Source organism: Oryctolagus cuniculus, chromosome 13, assembly GCF_051225735.1.
Source record: "Oryctolagus cuniculus isolate XC-2025 breed Fujian yellow rabbit chromosome 13, ASM5122573v1, whole genome shotgun sequence".
Taxonomy (NCBI): Eukaryota; Metazoa; Chordata; class Mammalia; order Lagomorpha; family Leporidae; genus Oryctolagus; species Oryctolagus cuniculus.
The window spans coordinates 72,599,220-72,620,304 of NC_142879.1; the positions used below are offsets into that span (position 1 = coordinate 72,599,220).

At 41.4% G+C, this 21,085-nt stretch overlaps 1 protein-coding gene across 11 annotated transcripts in view; it reads right to left on the reverse strand.

The window, feature by feature from the left end:
• Positions 1-21,085, reverse strand: part of CELF2 (CUGBP Elav-like family member 2) — a 939,267-nt gene that overhangs the window by 456,155 nt on the left and 462,027 nt on the right. For all 11 annotated transcript variants that reach the window (XM_051820872.3, XM_051820873.3, XM_070055754.2 and 8 more), the window contains one exon: positions 689-724. Coding sequence is in view for 4 of the 11 variants with exons in the window: in XM_070055754.2 (XP_069911855.1) it covers positions 689-724 (36 nt within the window). In the remaining 7 variants the exon portion in view is untranslated. The remainder of the gene's footprint in view (positions 1-688; positions 725-21,085) is intronic.

Sequence of the window (21,085 nt, forward strand, 5' to 3'; positions counted from 1 at the left end):
GGCTACCTCTTCTTCTCTTCCATCCTTTTTTCCTATCATCCTTCCATTAAATAGTGGTAACCATTCTTGAAGCCTAGTTGTCTAGAACTTGAATCCTGTTATTTATATCTTATTTTATATAATTGTATTAACATAAAATATAAAAGTATTTAAATACATAGATCAATTATATATTGATTCCTTTTCATGATACTACTAAGTATTTATTTAAATGACACTAAGAATTAAAATGTATAATTATCATCAAAACTATTATGTTAATTAAGTTTCTTAGGAGAAATTCAAGATTCTTTCCTACATCCATAAATCTCTGAACACAATAACAATAGTGGAGACTCTGAGGAAAAAGACCAGTTCAATATATCTTTAGTTTGCCAGTTTCCATGCATACATTACAAGAAGCAGTCTTTTTATGATTTCTGTGGCAAATATAGCTCTGATATACATCTCCAAATATACAAAAGGATTTCAAAGGAATGAAATGATTTTGCTAAGTAACCTCATTATGTGTTGGTTACACCACTTATACGTGACTCCCAATAATTTTGGGCATATACATAATGGCATAGGAGGCCTTAAAATCCAATGTGAGGAAAAGAAAATGAGAAGATCTCTCAAAGAGGCCTTTCTGCTTCTTTCTGTGAGTATCAGAAATCAGGTATAGAACAGACAAAGCCAGCTTGCTTACCTTGGTAGACTTCCAGCTAACTCTGTGGCAGTCTCTCTGTAGGAAAAAAAGAATATAAGAATGATCAAACTTATTTTGATAAATTATACAAATTTGTCTAATTGCATAATAGAATGCCCCAAGGTAATACAGGAACATAAGTGTGAAGAAGACTGTGCACACAGGTGTTTGGAAATTGAAAATTGACTAATCATTTTTCTAATTAATTCTCATAGACATTTCAATGGTTACTTTCCAAGGAAATTTACACCCATGTAAACTATCTGCCTCTGCTTTCTGGTGGTAGAACGTAACTGAGCTTAAAACATTAAAATTAAAAATTTACAACATTCAGAGGAAAAAAATCTAAGCCACCTTTTAGATACTTGCCAGTTAAACAAAGTACCAGGAATTGCTTTCTTTCTAAGAATCATCTAGGAACAGTGTTTTGGGGGGTGTTCCTTCATGTTGATCTCTCTCACCTGAGGTTTACAAAGGAACATGGACAGCAAAAACGTGATTCCTTTAGCAGAAAACCACTGCTTTCCATTGCTTTGTTATAATGTCCTACCAATTGGTACTGCTGTAGACCGATGCTATGATAATTCAAATAGCACAAAAGAAGACTCACTAATTAAAGGCTTTAGAACATGTCTATAGAAATGACCAGAGACAAATTTCAAGCCAACTTTCCCCTAATTGCCATATCTTGTCTTTCAATCAGAGATGTGTTCTTGGAAATAAAAGGAGCAAAGAGTAAAGGGAGGAGATTGAGGTTTTATGTTGAGATATTTTAATAGCAGAGGAGGGCCTAACTTTAGACCTAGGGATTAAAGGTGTAATTCTTAGGAATAATGGTGTATAATCTTCTTCGGGCCATATAGCCTCTATAGGAAGCTCATTAAAGATATGAACACCGCATTTAGAAAAAATGACAATATACATGTAAACGCAAAACATGATGCACAATTACTGAAGGCTCAGGGACTTCTTAAAGCTAATTTGTCAACCCTGGTGAAGAGTATCAGATTTAACCTAACATTTTCTTTACTCAGCTTGTCAATCCAAATAAAAGACTTCCTCCCCCATGAACCTTCTTTGGCCCTCCCAGCTTCTAGCCCTCTCTCGCATTTACTGCCTCTGATAGAAACTGGTCACTTTGGCCGACGCTGTGGCTCAACAGGCTAATCCTCCACCTGCAGCGCTGGCACCCCGGGTTCCAGTCCCAGTCGGGGTGCCGGATTCTGTCCCGGTTGCTCCTCTTCCTGTCCAGCTCTCTGCTGTGGCCAGGGAGGGCAGTGGAGGATGGCCCAGGTGCTTGGGCCCTGCACCTGCATGGGTAGACCAGGAGAAGCACCTGGCTCCTGGCTTCGGATTGGACACGGTGCGCTGGCCGCAGCGGCCATTGTGGGGTGAACCAACGGAAAAGGAAGACCTGTCTCTCTTTCTCACTGTCCACTCTGCCTGTCCAAAAAAAAAAAAAAAAAAAAAAAAAAAGAAAAGAAAAGAAACTGGTCACTTTAAGGAAGCAGTAGTATAAGTTTAGCTCCCACAGAAATGCTCTCTTCAAAGTAATCATATAATAGCAATCATTCAGCTTTTTCTTTTTAAAAGATATATTTACTTATTTGAAAGTCAAAGTTACAGAGAGAGAGAGACTTCCATCCACTGGTTCACTCCCCAATTGGTCACAACGGCTGGAGCTGCGCTGATCTGAAGCCAGGAGCCAGGAACTTCTGGATTTCCCATGCAGGTGCAGGGGCCCAAGGCCTTGGGCCATCTTCTACTGCTTTCCCAGGCCATAGCAGAGAGCTGGATGGGAAGAGGAGCAGCTGGGACTCGAACTGGCACCCATATGGGATGTCGGTACTGCAGGCAGTGGCTTTACCTGCTACGCCACAGTGCTAGCCCCAAACCTTCAGTTTTGACTGCTTTAGACAGTGGCTTTGAGAAGAAAGTTCCCATTCCTTCAACAAAACCACAGTGGATGGCCTCGTCTACTCTATTGTTGAATGATTCACACATACTCATGACTTGTAAAAATGTAAAGCCTGTGTAATAAACTTCCCTTTCCAAACAGAATCTGGAATTATTAGTATCCCAGCTAAAAAGGGCCCTTCTCTTTAGTTTTTCTTAATAATGCAACACAGCTAAAGTATCCATCTGTATTTTAAATGTGTATTAGTTACCATTTGTCACATGACACCAACAAATATTAGTACTCAATAAACATTTGTTTTGCTTATCAAGAATAATTCAATGACCTTTTCTGACCTTCCTGACCTTGAGGGTTAGATCCATATTTAAAGCTTCATTGCAGTAACAGTACCATCCCAGGATTAAGGCACAACTATCTACCTCTGTTACTAATCTTTTAATTCTTTTATTTTTTCTTCCCAGAGCATGTATTTTTAATAGTAATAGTACCCTGGCAACCTTAAAACTATATTGGGGCCAGTGCTGTGGCACAGCGGGTTAATGCCCTGGCCTAGGAGCCGGCGCTGTGGCTCACTTGGTTAATCCTCCGCCTGTGGCGCCGGCATCCTGCATGGGCACCAGGTTCTAGTTCCGGTTGCTCCTCTTCCAGTCCAGCTCTCTGCTGTGGCCCGGGAAGGCAGTGGAAGATGGCCCAAGTGCTTGGGCCCTGCACCCACATGGGAGACCAGGAGGAAGCAGCTGGCTCCTGGCTTCGGATTGGTGCAGCACCGGCCGTAGCGGCCATTTGGGGGGTTGAACGAATGGAAAAGGAAGACCTTGTTCTCTGTTTCTCTCTCTCACTGGCTAACTCTGCCTGTCAAAAAAAAAAAAAAAAAATGCCCTGGCCTGAAGTACCAGCATCCCATATGGGTGCTGGTTCGAGACCTGGCTGTTCCACTTTCCGTCCAGCTCTCTGCTATGGCCTGGGAAAGCAGTAGAAGATGGCCCAAGGCCTTGGGCCCCTGCACCTGTGTGAGAGACCCAGAAGAAGCTCCAGCACAGCTCCAGCCATTGCCGCCAATTAGGGAGTGAACCAGTGGATGGAAGATCTCTCTCTCTCTCTCTCCCTCTCTCTCTCTCTCTCTCTCTCTCTCTCTTTCTCTGCCACTCCTTTCTCTGTGTAACTCTTTCAAATACATAAATAAATAAATAAAATCTTTAAGAAAACTGTATTGCTCATATATTATAACCAATCCATTGAAGTCACAGGTGAGCAGGCTTTCTCAACCAGGGCATCATACCATTCCCTTCTTCCCCTTGGGACTACCAATAATGTCACCAGATATTGCCAAATGTTCACTGGGGACAAAACCACCCTCATGGAAAGGCGCTACAATAGAGTGATAGACCTGTTCATAACTGACCTCTATTTCTAAAACATGATGTGAAACTGATGAAATAAGCAAGTGGAAAAGTTCTTATTTCCAATAAAACTAAGTTGGATAACTTTGAAAAGATTAAAAATGATAAGTTGCTTAATTTTCTTAATTTTTCAGTTTTTTGAAGTTGAATTAGATCTATGGGCAAGACAACTACAAGTACTGGGAGAAAACATGGTTTTCACAAGTCTTGAAGTTCTTCGTCATCTTAAAAATAGAAATTCCAAGTGGTGAATTACAGGAGGATTTACGTATGAAAGACAATGTAGAACTCTATTCAGTAGACTCACACATTTAAAGAAAAGGTGTTGGCACTATTTTTTTTTACTGAAAAAGATCCTGGAGAAAAAGTCATGTTCATTACTTACTAAGTACTAGCATGCACAATCATGAACTTTAAAGTTTACTTTAGAATTAAAACCATTATTTGATGTCTGTAATTATTGAAAATCTTCAGAGTGGAGCATATTGGTCCAAAAGAACCACTCTGACAGTGGCAGTGTAGCCAAGACTTGTCAAGCAACCACAGTTAAAAAAAAAACAAAAACACAAACATTTATATGAGAGGGAGGGATAGAGAGAGGGAGGAGGAGGAAGAGGAGAAAGAAGTAGCAGGTGGAAGGAGAAGGAGGGAGAAGAGACAAAGACACACAGAAGACACTCTGATTCACTGGTTCACTCTCCAAAGTGCCTGCAATGGCTGAGATAGGGCCAGGCTAAAGCCAGGAGCCAGGAACCCAATCCAGGTCTCCCACATAGGTGACAGGAACCCAATTACTTGAGCCATCATGGCTGCCTCCCAGGGTCTGCCTTAGCAGGAAGTTGAAGTCAGGAACTAGAAACAAGAAATAAATCCAGGTACTTTGTTGTGGGACAAAGATGTCTTTACTCCTAGGTTAAATGTCTGCTCCCAATCACTCTTTTTGAGATCTGCAAACACTAGAGTTTTGAAACAGGCTTTGATCATTTTTATCCATTTATTATTGCTAAGAAATCATCTAAGTTTCATGTATCCATAACTATTGTAAAGAATCTCTTGAGGAAAATAATTTCAGCCTAATATGCTGTATGTCTTATAGATATTGCTTATCCATAACCCATTTGAAGGAACTTATGCACTATGTATTTTTATATATTGCAATGTATATTATTTGTACTAGCATAAATCATCTTCATTAACTAATGTGATGGTTCTTAAAAAGTTCATGGAAAAATGTGTATTATGAAAATCTATACATGGATTTCAAATATTTTGCAACAATGTAAACTTATCCTTTAATTCAATCCATCCTACTACCAACTATTTAAGTATCCCTCAACCAGTTTACTAAGCACTTAACATATGTCCAGCACACACAATTCTGGGTATGAGGAAAGGTACCAAGATGAATTTAGATCCTGATCCGTCTTGCCAAGTGTTTACACTCCAGTAGAGGAGATCATATAAAGCACAAAGTGATGGGTGGGTTTTGGTTTTTTACTATAGAAATTTCCTCTAAGTCAAATATCACATCCTAGTCAAAATTTTGAATACGTGGTACCTGGCACACCCTGACTCTCAGTAGAAATATGAGTGTAACAGAACCAAGAGACAGGTAGCTCCAGTCTTTTAAATTCATTTTCCAAAATTGCTTGTTGTAGCTATAGCAGTATTAGGAGTTTAATTGCCCTAATTTCCTTTCCTTCATTATCTTTACCATGATAATCCAATTTTAAGAAGAGAGCAAACTGCTAAAAATTGAATGAAAATAATGACAAAGAAATGACAAAGTGAAATCATATGTTCTGAGAGAGAGAATTGTCCCAGGAGCTAGGAAGAAGACTGAGATGTTGGAGAGCACGTGCCCCTAAGAGGTCCTGGACCCTGGGAGATGCCTTTGGCCGCTGGTGGTCTCTAGGTCCCTGAGTGTAATGATAACACTGCCCTCCCAGCTAAGGTTCCCGATGTGATCATCAAGGTGAGCAAACAGGAAAGCTCTCTGCAAATCTAAAGTTGTGCTATAAATTCAATTTTTATCAAAGTGACAAACCAAGAGACAAATACCTTCCATAGCAGGTGAGTGTCCCATGTGTGTTACACAGTTTGTACTTTTAGCATTACTTAAAACAAAACCCTAATTTTAAATGTGCAGAACATTTGTCACTGTAAGTAAGGAGTGATGCCAACTTTTATTAGTTGTCTGAAATAACGCTCTTCTTCCTCTTCCCCTACCCTTCCCCATTCCTGAACCCTGCAAACAGTTCTTTTTTTAGGAAGTGTTTTAGCAACAGTATACCTTCTATTTCTGTGCAGCATGCCAGTTCCAAAATTAGCTGACAACCATAAAACAGAGGACATGAGACCCCATGCTAATTGTGTGTCAGCATGATAAATATTTTCAAGACCTGGAAATATTTTCCTCTAATGGAAACTTTGATTCTTCAAAAAATACAAATACTTATATTTTTAATGGCAAAGTACATTTTATTTTATTGCCTGTCCTGCAAATGATTTAATGTTCTCTTTGTAGAAGGAGAAAGGTTTTATTTTTTAATTGAGGGTGAGTGTATTACAACAGAACAGATCTTCCCTTCTTTCTCTCTCTCTCTTTCCCCTTCCCTTCTCCCTTCTCCTCCCTTCTTTCTTTTGATGTCAACTGTTTGAAGAAAATTGTAGGTTTTTTTTTAATGACTTATTTGTTTATTTGAAAGGCAGAGTGACAGAGAGAGAGGAAAAGACACAGGGAGAAAGATCTTATATCCATTGGTTCACTCCCAAGAGGCTGCAACAGTTGGGGCTGGGGTAGGCCAAAGCCAGGAGGCTGGAACTTCATCCATGTCTCCTACATGGATGGCAGGGGCCGAGCACTTGGGCCATCATCTGCTGCATTCCCAGGTGCATCAGCAGGGAGCTGGCTTGGACCTAGCCTTGAACTGTCACTTCACTGTGGTGCCCCAATGCTAGCCCCATGTAGGTCTTTCAAGTTGGATCCATTTACCAAAAATACATAGATAATAAGTGAGTTAAAGTTATCATTATAAACCCACATATTAACATAGGACAGTTAATTTTTTTTCTTATACAAGTTGAATATCTATTATCTGAAATGCATGGAACCAAAAGTGTTTTAGATTTTAGGTTTTTTTCCCACATTTTGGAATATCGCATATACATAATGCCATTTCTTGGGGATGGGACCCAAATCTAAACACGACATTCATGTATGTTCCATGTGTTCCATATACACATGGCCTGAAGGTAATGTTGTACAATATTTTCAGTGGACTCATGTTTTGACTGTGACCATTCACATGAGGTCCAGTGTGGAATTTTCCACTGGTGGTGTTATACTGATGTCCAGAAAGCTTCAGATTTTCAGGCTAGGGCTGCTCAACCTGTGTGGTGAACCTTAGCTGAGATAACCAAACACCTTAGAGATGAAAGGTTCTTCTCTGTTCAAGGAAGCCTAAAAACACCAATCTTCCCTCCAGTCATTCAGCTCCCTTTTTTATTCTACTCCTTCTTTATTTCTTCTCTCTCACTTTACCCCTTCATCAAAATATGTGTGTGTGTGTGTACGTGTCTGTATGTAAATACAAGCAATTATTCTTACATGGTAAAGGCTAGCATTATGCACTGACACACACACTCATGGACTGGGGCCTTAACTAACATCAACCACTTTTCTAGGCCATTTCCATAATCCTTATAAAAACTGCATGAAGAAATTATTATTATTAAACCATGACTGAGATGACACTGAGTTATTTAACACAAATGTTAAGTAACTTCCTAAGTCCACACAGCTAATGACAGTTGTGATTTCAAATGAGCCCCAGCATTCAGCCTGCCATGCCCATGCTTTTAATAATGATGTCATACTGTAGCTCAGTATATAAAGCCACAAATGTGTAAAGTACGAGGGTGCATCAGAAAGTTTGTGGATTGGGGCTGGTGTTGTGGTGTAATGGGTTGTTGCAATGTTGGCATCCCATACAGGTACCACTTTGAGTTCTTGTTGCTCCACTCCTGATCCAGTTCCCTGCTAACGTGCCTAGGAAAGCAGAGGAAGAGGACCCAAGTGCTTGGGCCTGCACCCTCGTGGGAGACCCGAAAGAGCTCCTGGCCCAGCCCTGGCCATTGTAGCCATTTGGAGAGGAGAGAAGATCTCTCTTTCTAGCCCCTCTAATTCTGCCTTTCAAACAAGTAAAATAAATCTTAACAAAACAAAAGAAAGTTTGTGGACAATGGAATTGAAAGGTAAGTTTATTTTGGGACAAACAAATTTGAAACCCAGGTCGGCGCCCCATGGCTCACTTGGCTAATCCTCCGCCTGTGGCACCAGCACCCCGGGTTCTAGACCTGGTTGGGGTGCCAGATTCTGTCTCCGTTGCTCCTCTTCCAGTCCAGCTCTCTGCTGTGGCCCGGGAGTGCAGTGGAGGATGGCCCAAGTGCTTGGGCCCTGCACCCTCATGGGAGACCAGGAGGAAGCACCTGGCTCCTGGATTTGGATCGGTGCAGCGCACCAGCCGTAGCGGCCATTTTGGGGGATGAACCAATGGAAAAGGAAGACTTTTCTCTCTGTCTCTCTCTCTCACTGTCTAACTCTGCCTGTCCAAAAAAAAAAAAAAAAAAAAAATCGAAACCCATGCATACGAAGTCTTTTCGAAAAGTTCAGGAAAGTGCATATTATGAGAAAACTATGGCTGAATTCAAAATATTTTTGACCAGAAATAATCTTATCTTTTTTTTAAAAGATTTTATTTATTTATTTATTTGAGAGGTAGAGTTATAGACAGTGAGAAGGAGAGACAGAAAGGTCTTCCGTGCATTGGTTCACTCTCCAAATGGCTGCAACGGCCGGAGCTGCGCCGATCTGAAGCCAGGAGCCAGGTGCTTCTTCCCAGTCTCCCACATGGTTGCAGAGGTCCAAGCACTTGGGCCATCTTCTACCGCTTTCCCTGGCCACAGCAGAGAGCTGGGGAAGAGGAGTAGCCAGAACTAGAATCGGCGCCCATAAGGGACGCTGGTGCCACAGGCAAAGGATTAACCTACTGCACACGGTGCCGCCCCCAATCATCTTATCTTTTAGTTCTATTTTCCATGGACTTTTTGAAGTGTGCTTGTATGCTTTATACTCATCCTTTCACTCTGGGGTCTGTGCTATCACAGGGAATCAACCAGAAAAAAGGTCCCACTATTAGAAACTTTGCATTCTAGAAGGGAGAGAAAGACAACAAAATAAGCAAGTAAATGCATTTCACTACCTGACACAGCTTATGCGGTGAAGAAGAGTGAAGCAAGTTAGAGGGAGATAGGCAGTCAAGGCAGGGGTATCATGGGGCTTTTATTTTTACATAGGGTGTTCCTAAAACAGCTCTCTGATAGGGTGACTGAGGGAAAATGTGAGGGCCTCCAACACAGCCTCTTCAATCTTCACCCTGGTTTCCTATGCCTCTTTCTATATTTTGCCCTATTGCATGTCCCTCTTTTCACACGCCATTCTTTGAGCCCCCTCTTCATGAAGCAGCCAATTTTAGGTAGGTGTTGCTGCAACCTCATTAAAAATCAGGCAGTCTGCATCTGAACATTCAAAATGCTGGCAGACTAAAAGGGGAGACAAGATCCTTAGAGAAACTCACCGATCACTTAGAATATGGTAGAGCTAAACAAGATCTGTTTCATAGGACTACAGAGACCAGCCTCCCCAGTGCACTCCTGTGTAGACATCGATGCAAGGGTAGCCAGCCATGCTCACCGTAGTGCTTCTGCCTTTAGCTTAGCTTCATGCCAGTCACTACTCCAACTTCCTTCTGCCTGGCCTGTGTTCATAGGGACTAATCGTTCTATACCTCTCCATTAAAAAAAAAGTTTACAAAGCAGAGTTTCTCTTTAAATTACTCAGTGCACTTGGTATTTTGATTTCCTGATGAATCTCCAGATGGGACCCAAGTCTGCTCTGAGACTGACCTTCCATCCACCACATCCCCTAGTAAATGAGGCCATTGGGAGTGTGGACCTAGCAACAGGCTTCTAACAGTAGGCAGGTATGCATGCTAAAACATTAGAAGAGTTGCTTCAATTAAAATAATCAAATCTAATCTCTGATCCACTATCTTTCTGATAGTGTTTCATTTTAGGAGCCCTATTCTGGGTCCTTACTAGGATTTATTCATATTATTTTAGTTATCTTCCCGGAACACAGCTACAAATGTGTGCCTTTGTCTATGTTCTAATGCTCGAAGTGCCTTGAAAACTGAACTGCCAAAGGTTGCTCTTAATCCACTCAGCAAAAGAGCCCATCTGGTCATAACTCATCTGTAAAGGCGGCCACCGTTGAGATGGCACTGCTGTCCCTTCCATCATTTTGAGATGGCGTCAAGACTTTTGTTTGCTTTTCTTTCAAAAATGTCATCGTGACACTCTGCTCAGGACTCCAGCTAAGAGGAGGCCTGCCTGACACTGCAGTGGCATTACGAGGACAAGATCTCCATGCACACTTGGGCATGTGTATTCATCACACTCCTAATGCACCATGATTCTACCACAGTTAAATAATGCAGCCCTCCGAGTGCCCGGATCGGCCGTTACTAACAATTCACGTACATCCAAACTCACTTCTTTGGGCTTTATTGATGGCAAATGTACCCAGCGCTGGGAGACAGTCACAGAGCCTAGAAATGGTACATTATGTTTCACTTACCAACTTTCACTCTCAGAGATGAAAAGCAAACACAGAGCATGAAGAAAAGACAGCAACACAAGTAAGGCAGTGTGTACATGTGTTTCTTTAAAGATCTGTTAACAAAATGATATCTCTAAAATAAATAAAAAGAGGTCTTTTCCTTCAAATAATATGCTCTGCAAAGGGCAGAGGATGAGTTTATAAAAATAACTCTGCACTTAATATCATGGATTATTGTGCTGTAAGCTGTACTGCAATTCTTAACTGAGCTTCTTGAGGGGGAAACTACAAAGAAATATGAATCAAAAATAAAATTTTTCTAGGATAAATCAGTTTAAAAGGATGCCCATTTTGTAGTAATGCCCAATTTTTCTCTATTAGTTCCCAGGGACATAATATCACCAATAAGTCCTCTTAATTAGAGAAAATCATCCCTACTCTGGGTAATTTCTGGATCAAAGAGGGATTTGCAAATACCAGCTTGCATTGTAATGTTTGACTAATGGCCTAATCCATCAACCAACAAGTATCGGTACTGAATTCATTAACATTTATTAATTTGTTCAACAAATATTTCTACAACTCCTACTATGTGCCAGCCTCTATGTGTTGGAGATTAAATAGGGAACTAAATAAACATGGATTCCCTCCTTTACGAGGTTGGCCATGTAGCTGGGAAGACATAGTCATAAACACTGATACAAATGAATGCAGAGTGACAAGTAGCAGATTCTTTGCATCCTCTGGGGAGGAGGGGTGCTGGAGTCTTTGGTGACACAAATTCAGACAGAATTCATTAGCACAATAACCAATGCCAAAGACATGACCGATAGGGATGATTTCCTTCCCAAGAACCTAAAAGGCAAGCGTTACTGCTGTGAAAGGGGATTCCACAGTATTCCTTGTGCATTTTCCCAGGGTGAAAACTGACCTGCATGAAGGCTGCAGAGGGCAGAAGATACATGGGAGACTCTAGGAGAGGGAGTAAAGAGAAAAAAGAAGAAGCAGGCCTCTGAGAGACACTGTCAGACTCTATCTGGGATGAAGTGATTTCATGAAAAACACCAAGAGAAGGGTCCCACCAGCTCCTGGGCTCTGGTATGTTTCAGATGAGCTCACAGTCCTATTACTTTCTCCAGCCAGGTGTTGTAAGGGTTTGAGAAACACTCACTGGAATTGAGCATGGTTGGTCCTGCTTGCATCCATTGGATGTTCCAAAGAAAAGTTCAGATACAACTATACTGGAAGGTAGTGTAGCTGTGGTGGCCCCTGTCAAAAAGAGAGTCCCTCAGTGGGCTTCCCTCTACCTGGATCTGCCTTCCAATCTGCAGTTAGGGAATAGGGCTACGTGAAAAGTTGTTGTTGTTGTTCTCTCTCTCTCTCTTAAAAAGATGCAGCAGAATTGTGTCATGGCTGATTCTGCCTACAGGACTGAAAGCTCTTGGCACCCATCCATGGAAATCGAAAAGAAATAAAGGATGTCCTGATATCATTTGGAGGATATTTCTTTGGTCTGTGTTTTTTTTTTTTTTTTACACTTTTTGGAACAAGGGTTCTAAACACCTAAGAAAATGTTCCTCTCTCCTGAAGCTAAAGAACTCACATCTTTTCTCCCATAATGCATTTGCTTATTTTAAAAATGTATTTATTTATTTGAAAGGGAGGGAGATGAAGAGCTGGGGGCAGAGAGCACTCCCATTTACTGTTTTATTCCCCTAATGTCTACAACACTAGGGCTGGGACCAGGATGAGAGCCCGGAGCCAAGAACTGAATCCAGGTCTCCCACGTGGGTGGCAGGGACTCAATTACTTTAGCCATCACAGCTGTCTCCAGGGTCTGTGCTGGCAGGAAGCTGGAGTCAGGACCTGGAGCCAGGAATTGCACCCAAGCACTCCAATATGAAACCCGTGCATCTTAACACGTAGGTCTAACACCCGCCTCATAATTACTTCCTTTAAAAAATGTAGTCAGTGTTTGACAAGGTGCAGAATGGCACTGAGCAGCTCTCATTTTGCAGAGTAAAGGGATGGTCAGCTCAGGGACTGAGGCCCAGTCCTTCTGACTATAGGCAGGCACAGCATCAGCTGTATGGGCAGGAACACAACTTGATTTGAGTCCTGACCAGGAAGGGCAGAGAAAGGAGATAATTCTCCCATTGATGGGACAATTTTACACATCTGAAATAACAGTACTCTGAGAGCTGTCCGCTGAGGGGTAGCCAAGGCTATTTTAGAGCCTTCAGATTTTCCAGGTTGCTTCTTGGACCCCGCTGGATAAATTAAATGTGGTTATTCATTATTACCTCTGAACATTCAAATCTGTGTATTCAGTGTATTCAACCATGGTGGGTTCTGTCCAAATCTCTTATTTAACAATCCCCAACGCGTCTTTTTTTGTGGCAATGGGAATTTTGAAACAACCCCAGATGAAATCCACAACCTCCAGCACATTCACAGATGACAATTATATCCTTATAATCACTAAAAAAATAAAAAATAAAAAAACCAATGTAAATGGAATCAACAGTAAAAGAGCTAAATTATAGATAACAGAATATTCATAAAACTATACCACATCTCATGAATGTGGGCGCACTGTCTGTATGCCAGGATTTCTTTAGCCATTGGTGATATTCAGCATATTGCAATTGAGTGCAATTACAGTTAGCTATAATTAAGAACAATTACGGCTTTTATTTCTCTACTTGTTCTTTAAAAGCACATTTGTAATAAAACTTTTTTTAAAAGGTGAAGAATATAATTATACATCCTTACAACGTCTCAAATAATTAGTTTGACTAAAGTTTCTTCTGGAACAATTTTCATTTTAACTGTCAGATCTGCCATTTATAGTCAATGGAACATACTTAAAAAAATTCTATCATTAACCTTTTTCACCCCATATAGCTGTATATGAATTATTGGTACAAATTAAAGGTTTCAGTATTTAAATCCCTTCCCCACTGAAAGCTATAAATTTTTCCTTTTTAGTTATATATGTGTATGTATGTGCACGCATACATGCATGTGTATGTGTGTGCATGTATGAATTTTTAAGCAAGAAAGAAATGGTATATTTGTAGAGTACCTTGTGATCAAAATTTTTGGGAAAAAATGCTTAAACTAGAGGTAGCTCTAGCAGTGCTGTGCAGTGTATAACAACGTTTGCTTATTTACTGCATATTTATACAATGCCAAAGGTAGGAAGCCCGTGATTGTGACAGATCTGCCTCTCGGTTTAGGAATTCCTGGAGCACATGGTCAATATCAGCCTCATTAGAACCAGCGAAATGCTTGTGTCTCATAAATCCAGACCTCAACTCAACTCTACTTCATCACTGTTTGTCTCTCACGCTGCGCTGTAAATCCCACAAGGGCAGGAACTGGTCACCTTTTGTACATCTCTATCACCAATACTCAGAGCACAGAGTGGTTGGAGCAAAGTGCCCAATAAATTGAACATGTTGAGTCACTGAAAAGAGCTTTTTTCAGGTCTTCCAAGTTATGCTGGGAATAATTGAAAATTAATCACCTGAATGACTTTGCAGATAGAAGAAAATTAAGTAATACAACTCTGGAAATTAAGGATATTTCCACCACTTATGCAGTTGAATTAGCAGTCCTAAGAAATAAAGTGTTAGACAAAGTCTGTGCACTTTGGGAATGAGTGGTTGGGACAGATAAATCTTTTAAGGTCTTTTGCATCCTTGAGATTACTAAGAGCTTACCAAACTTAGACCCAACTCTAATGGCATTTAACACACTTGTCAGGCTAAAAAGGGTATGTGTAATTCTGTGGAGGTGGACAAATAGTAAGCTCCTTGAAAAGACAGACCATGAATGACAAAGCTAGATTGAGAAACTGCTATTACTAAAAATACCCTCAATATTCAAAACATTGTAACACTCTAATAGATTTGGGTGCAATTTATATTATAGTGTTTTAACATTTAATCCATAATACCCACTAATTTATTTGTACATACACTGTTTTCACTATTATGCTTAGCACTTTATATACACTGTCTATTTCATTCTCCCAAACACCATAAGGGAGTAATTAATTCTTATATCCTTTTTTCAGATAAGAAAATTGAGGCTCCGAGAATTCAAGTACATTTGAATCCAGCCCTGTCCAGTTCTAAAACACACAGTGAAAATAAGGAAATGAAACAAACTGCATATATAGTTATGAGCAAGAGACATCAAAAGTATGGTAACAATCTGGGGTGGATCTTGAGCTATAGAAATGTTAAGGCCAAAATAAGAGAACAGGGATCTAAGAAAAATGTTTCACTTCCCCGCTTTACTCACAGATCGATAAGCATTTATCTCAGCAGTTTGCAGGCACAGAATCTTTCTATGAGAAAGGTCTGTATGCATTAGTTTTGAGAACAGAAATGGGTATAGAATGATATTTATATAGGGACATGGGGTAAAATGATATTACTCAGAGGTGTAGGATTAAAGGTTAGCTTACACTGCTTCTAGGGATCCACCTTTCCCACGTGCACAAGAAGGCACAGACACGACATCCATCATCACACTGCCTGCAACAGAAACAACCTAACTGCCCACAAATAAGGTAATGGCTAAATAAACTGTGCTATGGCTATTGTAGAAAAATCTATGGAGTAGTTAGAAAGAATAAGCTAGGTGTTCTAAAACTGACAGAATTACAAGGCATGCTTAGTGATAAAAAGATTAAGTTACAGAATAATGCAGTTCAGTTTAAGGATGTTTATATCTAAAAAGAAAAACACACAGAAGAGCAAGAGTTCCATGAGCACACTGGAGTCTGAAGGTGGATAGAAACAGGCCTGATGAGGAACACAGTAGCATGATCAGTGGTGGACTTTGCAGCGAGGGAACAGAGCACCTGCCTTGCACCCTGGACACTCAGCACCAAGGACACTCTTAGCTCAGCTGCCACATAAAGTCAGTGTGTCATTTGCCCGTGGCATGAATATGTGTGCAGCCCAGGGATCAGGCAGCCACAGCAAAAGGACAGCAAGCTGGGTGGTCTCCCCAGTGCTGTACATGGACCTCCTATCCACCAGGGGAGCTATAGTAAAGCCAACACCCCTGTACAGGTGACTTCATATCACCTGAGGTGCAGCCCCACTCCTCCACCCCAACTACCCTTCACCAGTTGCCTCCAAGGGTGAACATTCATCACCATAGAGGCCATGTCATTCATGCAAAATTCATTTCACTTGGTAAGGCTGATTTAATAGTCTGAAGCTAGATTTCCAAGAAGTGTGCAAAACTAACTTTTACACACTGACTCTTAAAAATTTTTAAATTTATTTTATTGATTTGAATGTCAGAGAGAGAGGGAGAGAGAAGGAGAGAGGGAGGTAGAGAGAGAGAGGGAGGGAAGGGGGAGGGGGAGGAGAGGGGGGATAATAAGAGAGAGAGAGAGAGAGAGAGAGAGATCTTCCATCTGCTGGTTCACTCCCCAAATAGCTGCAGTGGCCAGGCTGGGCCAGGATGAAGCCAAGAGCCATAAACTTCATCCTGGTCTCCCACATGGACACAAACACTTGGGTCTCTTCTGCTGCTTTCCCCAGGCATTAGCAGAGAACTGGATCAGAAGTAGAGCAGCCAGGACATGAACCGCCACCCATATGGGATGCTAGTGTTGCATGGAGAGGCTTTACCAGCTTGGCCACAGTGCTGGCCCTGCTGACTCTTCTTTGGATGCCCTAAGGAAGCTTTCTTCTGCCTCCTCTTTCTCTCAGGTTACTAAGATATAACTGGCATTCAATAAAACACATACATCTGCCGGCGTCGTGGCTCAATAGGCTAATCCTCCGCCTAGCGGTGCCGGCACACCAGGTTCTAGGCGCTGGATTCTGTCCTGGTTGCCCCTCTTCCAGGCCAGCTCTCTGCTGTGGCCAGGGAGTGCAGTGGAGGATGGCCCAAGTGCTTGGGCCCTGCACCCTATGGGAGACCAGGATAAGCGCCTGGCTCCTGCCTTTGGATCAGCGCGGTGCGCAGGCAGCAATGCGCCGACTGTGGCGGCCATTGGAGGGTGAACCAACAGCAAAGGAAGACCTGTCTCTCTCTCTCTCTCTCTCACTGTCCACTCTGCCTGTTTAAAAAAAGAAAAACCACATACATCTAAAATGTAGGATCTGGTAAATTTGTACCTGTGAGACTACTCTCACAATCTTGTTTTTAGAAGATTATATAGGATTGCTATTTATTTCTTAAATATTAGATACATTTACCAGTGCAGTGCTCTGATCTGGAGTGTTCTTGGTAAGAAGTTTCAAATATAATTTCTTATTAAGTATAGGCCATTCACATTCAACTTATCTATTTCTTGTTTAGTGGGTTATGAAAATTCATTTTTCATGGGATGTCCATGTCATTTGAGTCAGGGCAAGCTAAGAATGGTTATTTTATTCATTCACTTGAGAGATATAGAGGTAGAGATAGAGATGAGGAAGGGAGAGAGGGAGAGATTGAGAGAGGGAGAGAGGGAGAGAAAGTGCTCCTGTCTGCTGTTTCACTCTCTAAAGGCCTGCAATGGATGGGATTGGACAGACCAAAGCCAGAATCCAGGAGCTCAATCCAAGTCTCCCAAATGGGTGGCAGGGACTCAATTACTTGAGCTGTCATCTGCCGCCGCCCTAGCTGCACATGAGCAGGAAACTGGAATCAGCAGTGGAGCTAGGACTTAAACCTAGGCACACTGATATGGAATGCAGGCATCTTAAGTGCTATGTCAAATTCCCACCCCTAAAAACGTTTGTTTACATTTTTTTAAAAGTTTTTTTGACAGGCTGAGTTAGACAGTGAGAGAGAGAGACAGAGAAAGGTCTTCCTTTCGTTGGTTCACCCCCCAAATGGTCGCTATGGCTGGCACACTGTGCCTATCCAAAGCCAGGAGTCAGGTGCTGCCTCCTAGTTTCCTATGCGGGTGCAGGGCCCAAGCACTTGGGCCATCCTCCACTGCTTTCCCGGGCCACAGCAGAGAGCTGGCCTGGAAGAGGAGCAACCGGGACAGAATCCGGTGCCCCAATCGGGAATAGAACCCGGGGTGCTGGCGCAGCAGGTGGAGGATTAGCCAAGTGAGCCTGTTCACAATTTTAAAAGTTGAAAAAAAAATGTGACATAGGCCACGTGTAGGCTTCAAAACCTAAAGTATCTGGTTCTTTATAGAAAACATTTGTTGATACCATGATTTAAGTTGTCAGATTTATTAGCAAAAAGTTGTTCATAATATTCACAATTCTTTTAATATCTGCAAAATCTCTGATGATGTCATATTTTTCATTTCTGATGTTAATAAATTGTTTTCTCCTTCCCAATCAGTCTAGCTAGAGGTTTAGCAATTTTATTGATCTTCTCAAAGTACCAGCATTTGGTTTCATTAATTTTCTGTTGCTTTTTCTGTTTCCTATTCCACTGTGATCTTTATTATTTCCTTTCTTCCACGTATTTTGTATTTAATTAGCTCTTCTTTCTGTAGATCCTTTATGTGGAAGCTGAAGTCATTGATTTGGGACATTTGTTTGCAACCCAGCAGGGTGAGTGCCTTAAGGCTTCCAAATATTGCTTTAGGGGAATTGGCATCACATTCTGATATGCTGCACTTCTATAAAGCTAAATACTTTTTTTCTATCAAATTTATTTGACCCATTGATTATTTTCAAATGTATTATTGTAGTTTCAAATATTTTGAGATTTCTTGTTATTGATTCCTAATTAAATTAGTTTGTTTATTTGCCTACTTTGTATCACTTAGATACTTTCAGATCCATTTTGGCTTGTTTTACAAAGTATGGTTTATTTTGTTGACTGTTCTACATGCATTTGAAAAGAGTATGTATTCTGCTATTGGTATAATGTTCCCTAAATGTCAAGTAGGTCAAATTGGGTCAAGTTGCTCAAATCTTTTATATCCTTAATGATTTCCCATACATTTGTTCTATTTTGCAATGAATGTTAAAATCTCTGACTATTGTGGATTTGCCTATCTCTGGTATCAGTTTTTACTTCATGTATTATGAATCTCTGTTATTAGATTCTTTTTTCAAAAAGATTTATTTATTTATTTGAGAGGTAGAATTATAGACAGAGGGAGTGACAGAGAGAGAGAGGTCTTCCATCTGCTGGCTGCAATGGCTGGAGCTGGGTCGATATGACTGCAAAAGCTTCCGCTGGGTCTCCCACACAAGAGCAGGGGCCCAAACACTTGGCCCATCTTCTACTGCTTTCCCAAGCCATCAGAAGAGAGCTGGATGGAAGAGGAACACCTAGGACATGAACCGGCACCCATATGGGATGCTGGCACTGCACGCTAAGGTTTAGCCTACTACACTACAGTGCTGGCCCCTGTTATTAGATCCTTAAAAGTTTACAGTTGCTGTGTCCTCTGGACAAATTGATGACGTCACCCCTTTATCATCATCAAATGAATCTCTTTATCCCTGGCAATACTCTTTGCCCTGAAACCTACTTTGTCTACCATTATTAGAGCCACTATTTCTTTTTGATTAATCTATTTCTTAGGCATACTGTAAGAAAATCCTGGCAAATTGGTGATCTAAAGCAATAGAATTTTTCTCTCTCACAGTTCTGGAGACTGTAAGTTCAAAATTAAGGCATCAGCATGGCCATGCTCTCTCTGAAGAGCATCAACTCAAAAAGTTCCAAACATCACTCAGCGGTGGGAAACCTTTCGACTGCCAAGGGTCATTTGCACACATATAACATCATTCATGGACCATAAAAAATTACCGACTTAAAAATTACTCTGCTATAGATTTATTGAATCTCAAGTCACACCTGTGGTTGCCTTGGCAGGGCCAGACCAAATGATTTCACGGCCACTTATATTGCTAATGGGCCAGACATTCCCCAACCCAGCGATCTGATCTGATCTGGGTATAGGTGAGACGCTAAGTGTGATCACATCTGGAAAACTTCCTGCTTACTTGTGACATATGATCAGAAAACAAGTTATCTATTTCCAAAGGACAATGGTGAGTATCCATATGCTAGACATCTCCATTCCTAAAAAGGGTAAACTGAAGAAATAAAGGGATCATTGGTCTGCAGCACAGCAACAAAACATCCATTAGTTTTCAAGGCCTGACAGTAATTCTCTGTGACTTCATCTGCTCTCTATTACCTGTAATGACTGAGCCAGTCCATTTCTCAGGGCCTGACGGGACCAAATTGGGCCCTCCTCTGGTGCTTCTCTGACCTCCGCTCCTGCTGTTTTATTTGGAACCATTCTTTCTTTTTCTTCAAGGGTAGAACATGTGTATAGATGTGTGGCTCTATCAGCCTATCTCTTGCCTGTGGAATCCTAAAATTCCAACAGGCTCTATCCTTTCAGCCCACCTCTGTGCCCTCCAGTACAAGCCATCAGTGTTTCTGCTGATATAATGGTCTAAAAAATTCTGTTGATCTTGTGTATATGTCATGAGATCCACATCACTACACAAGCGTATTCTCCACATATCCTTTCTGAAAAATCCATGTCTACTCCTGGCCTCTGCTGAGATGCTTGCTTGGATCCCTGAGTCACACACATAACCTCTTCAGCAAAGGTTGGTCTAGTCACACTCTTGGCCTTGTCTCCAGAGTACACTCTCTGGATAGGTTGAGAATTTCTCAAATCATCATGTTCTGGTTCTTTTTACTGTACAAGTCCTTCCTCAATATATATATCTTTCCTCTCATTTAATTAAGCAACCAGGAAACAGTCCAATTTTCCACATTTTGCTTTGAAATCTTTCCAGTTAAATATCCAAGTTCATCAAGCACAAATTCTACCTTCCACCAAACATTAGGAAGCAGTTTGGCCAAGTTTTCTGCCACTTTCTCACAAGGATCACCCTTCTTTCAGTGTACAATAATGTTTCTTCTGATACCTCACCAAAAGCATCTGAAATGATGACATTCCTACACTCTGTTCATGATGACACATACATTCTCTAAGTTAATAGCAGCGTTCTCTAACATAGTCTCCATATCCTTCTGAGTCCTTCAAGAATCACAGTGCCAGTATCTCTTTCTTTAAAAAATGATTTACTGGGCCAGCGCCGTGGCTCACTAGGCTAATCCTCCGCCTTGCGGCGCCGGCACACCAGGTTCTAGTCCCGGTCGGGGTGCCGGATTCTGTCCTGGTTGCCCCTCTTCCAGGCCAGCTCTCCGCTGGGGCCAGGGAGTGCAGTGGAGGATGGCCCAAGTGCTTGGGCCCTGCACCCCATGGTAGACCAGGATAAGTACCTGGCTCCTGCCATCGGATCAGCACAGAGCGCCGGCCATTGGAGGGTGAACCAACGGCAAAGGAAGACCTTTCTCTCTGTCTCTCTCTCTCACTGTCCACTCTGCTTGTCCAGAAAAAAAAAAAAGATATACTTATTTATTTG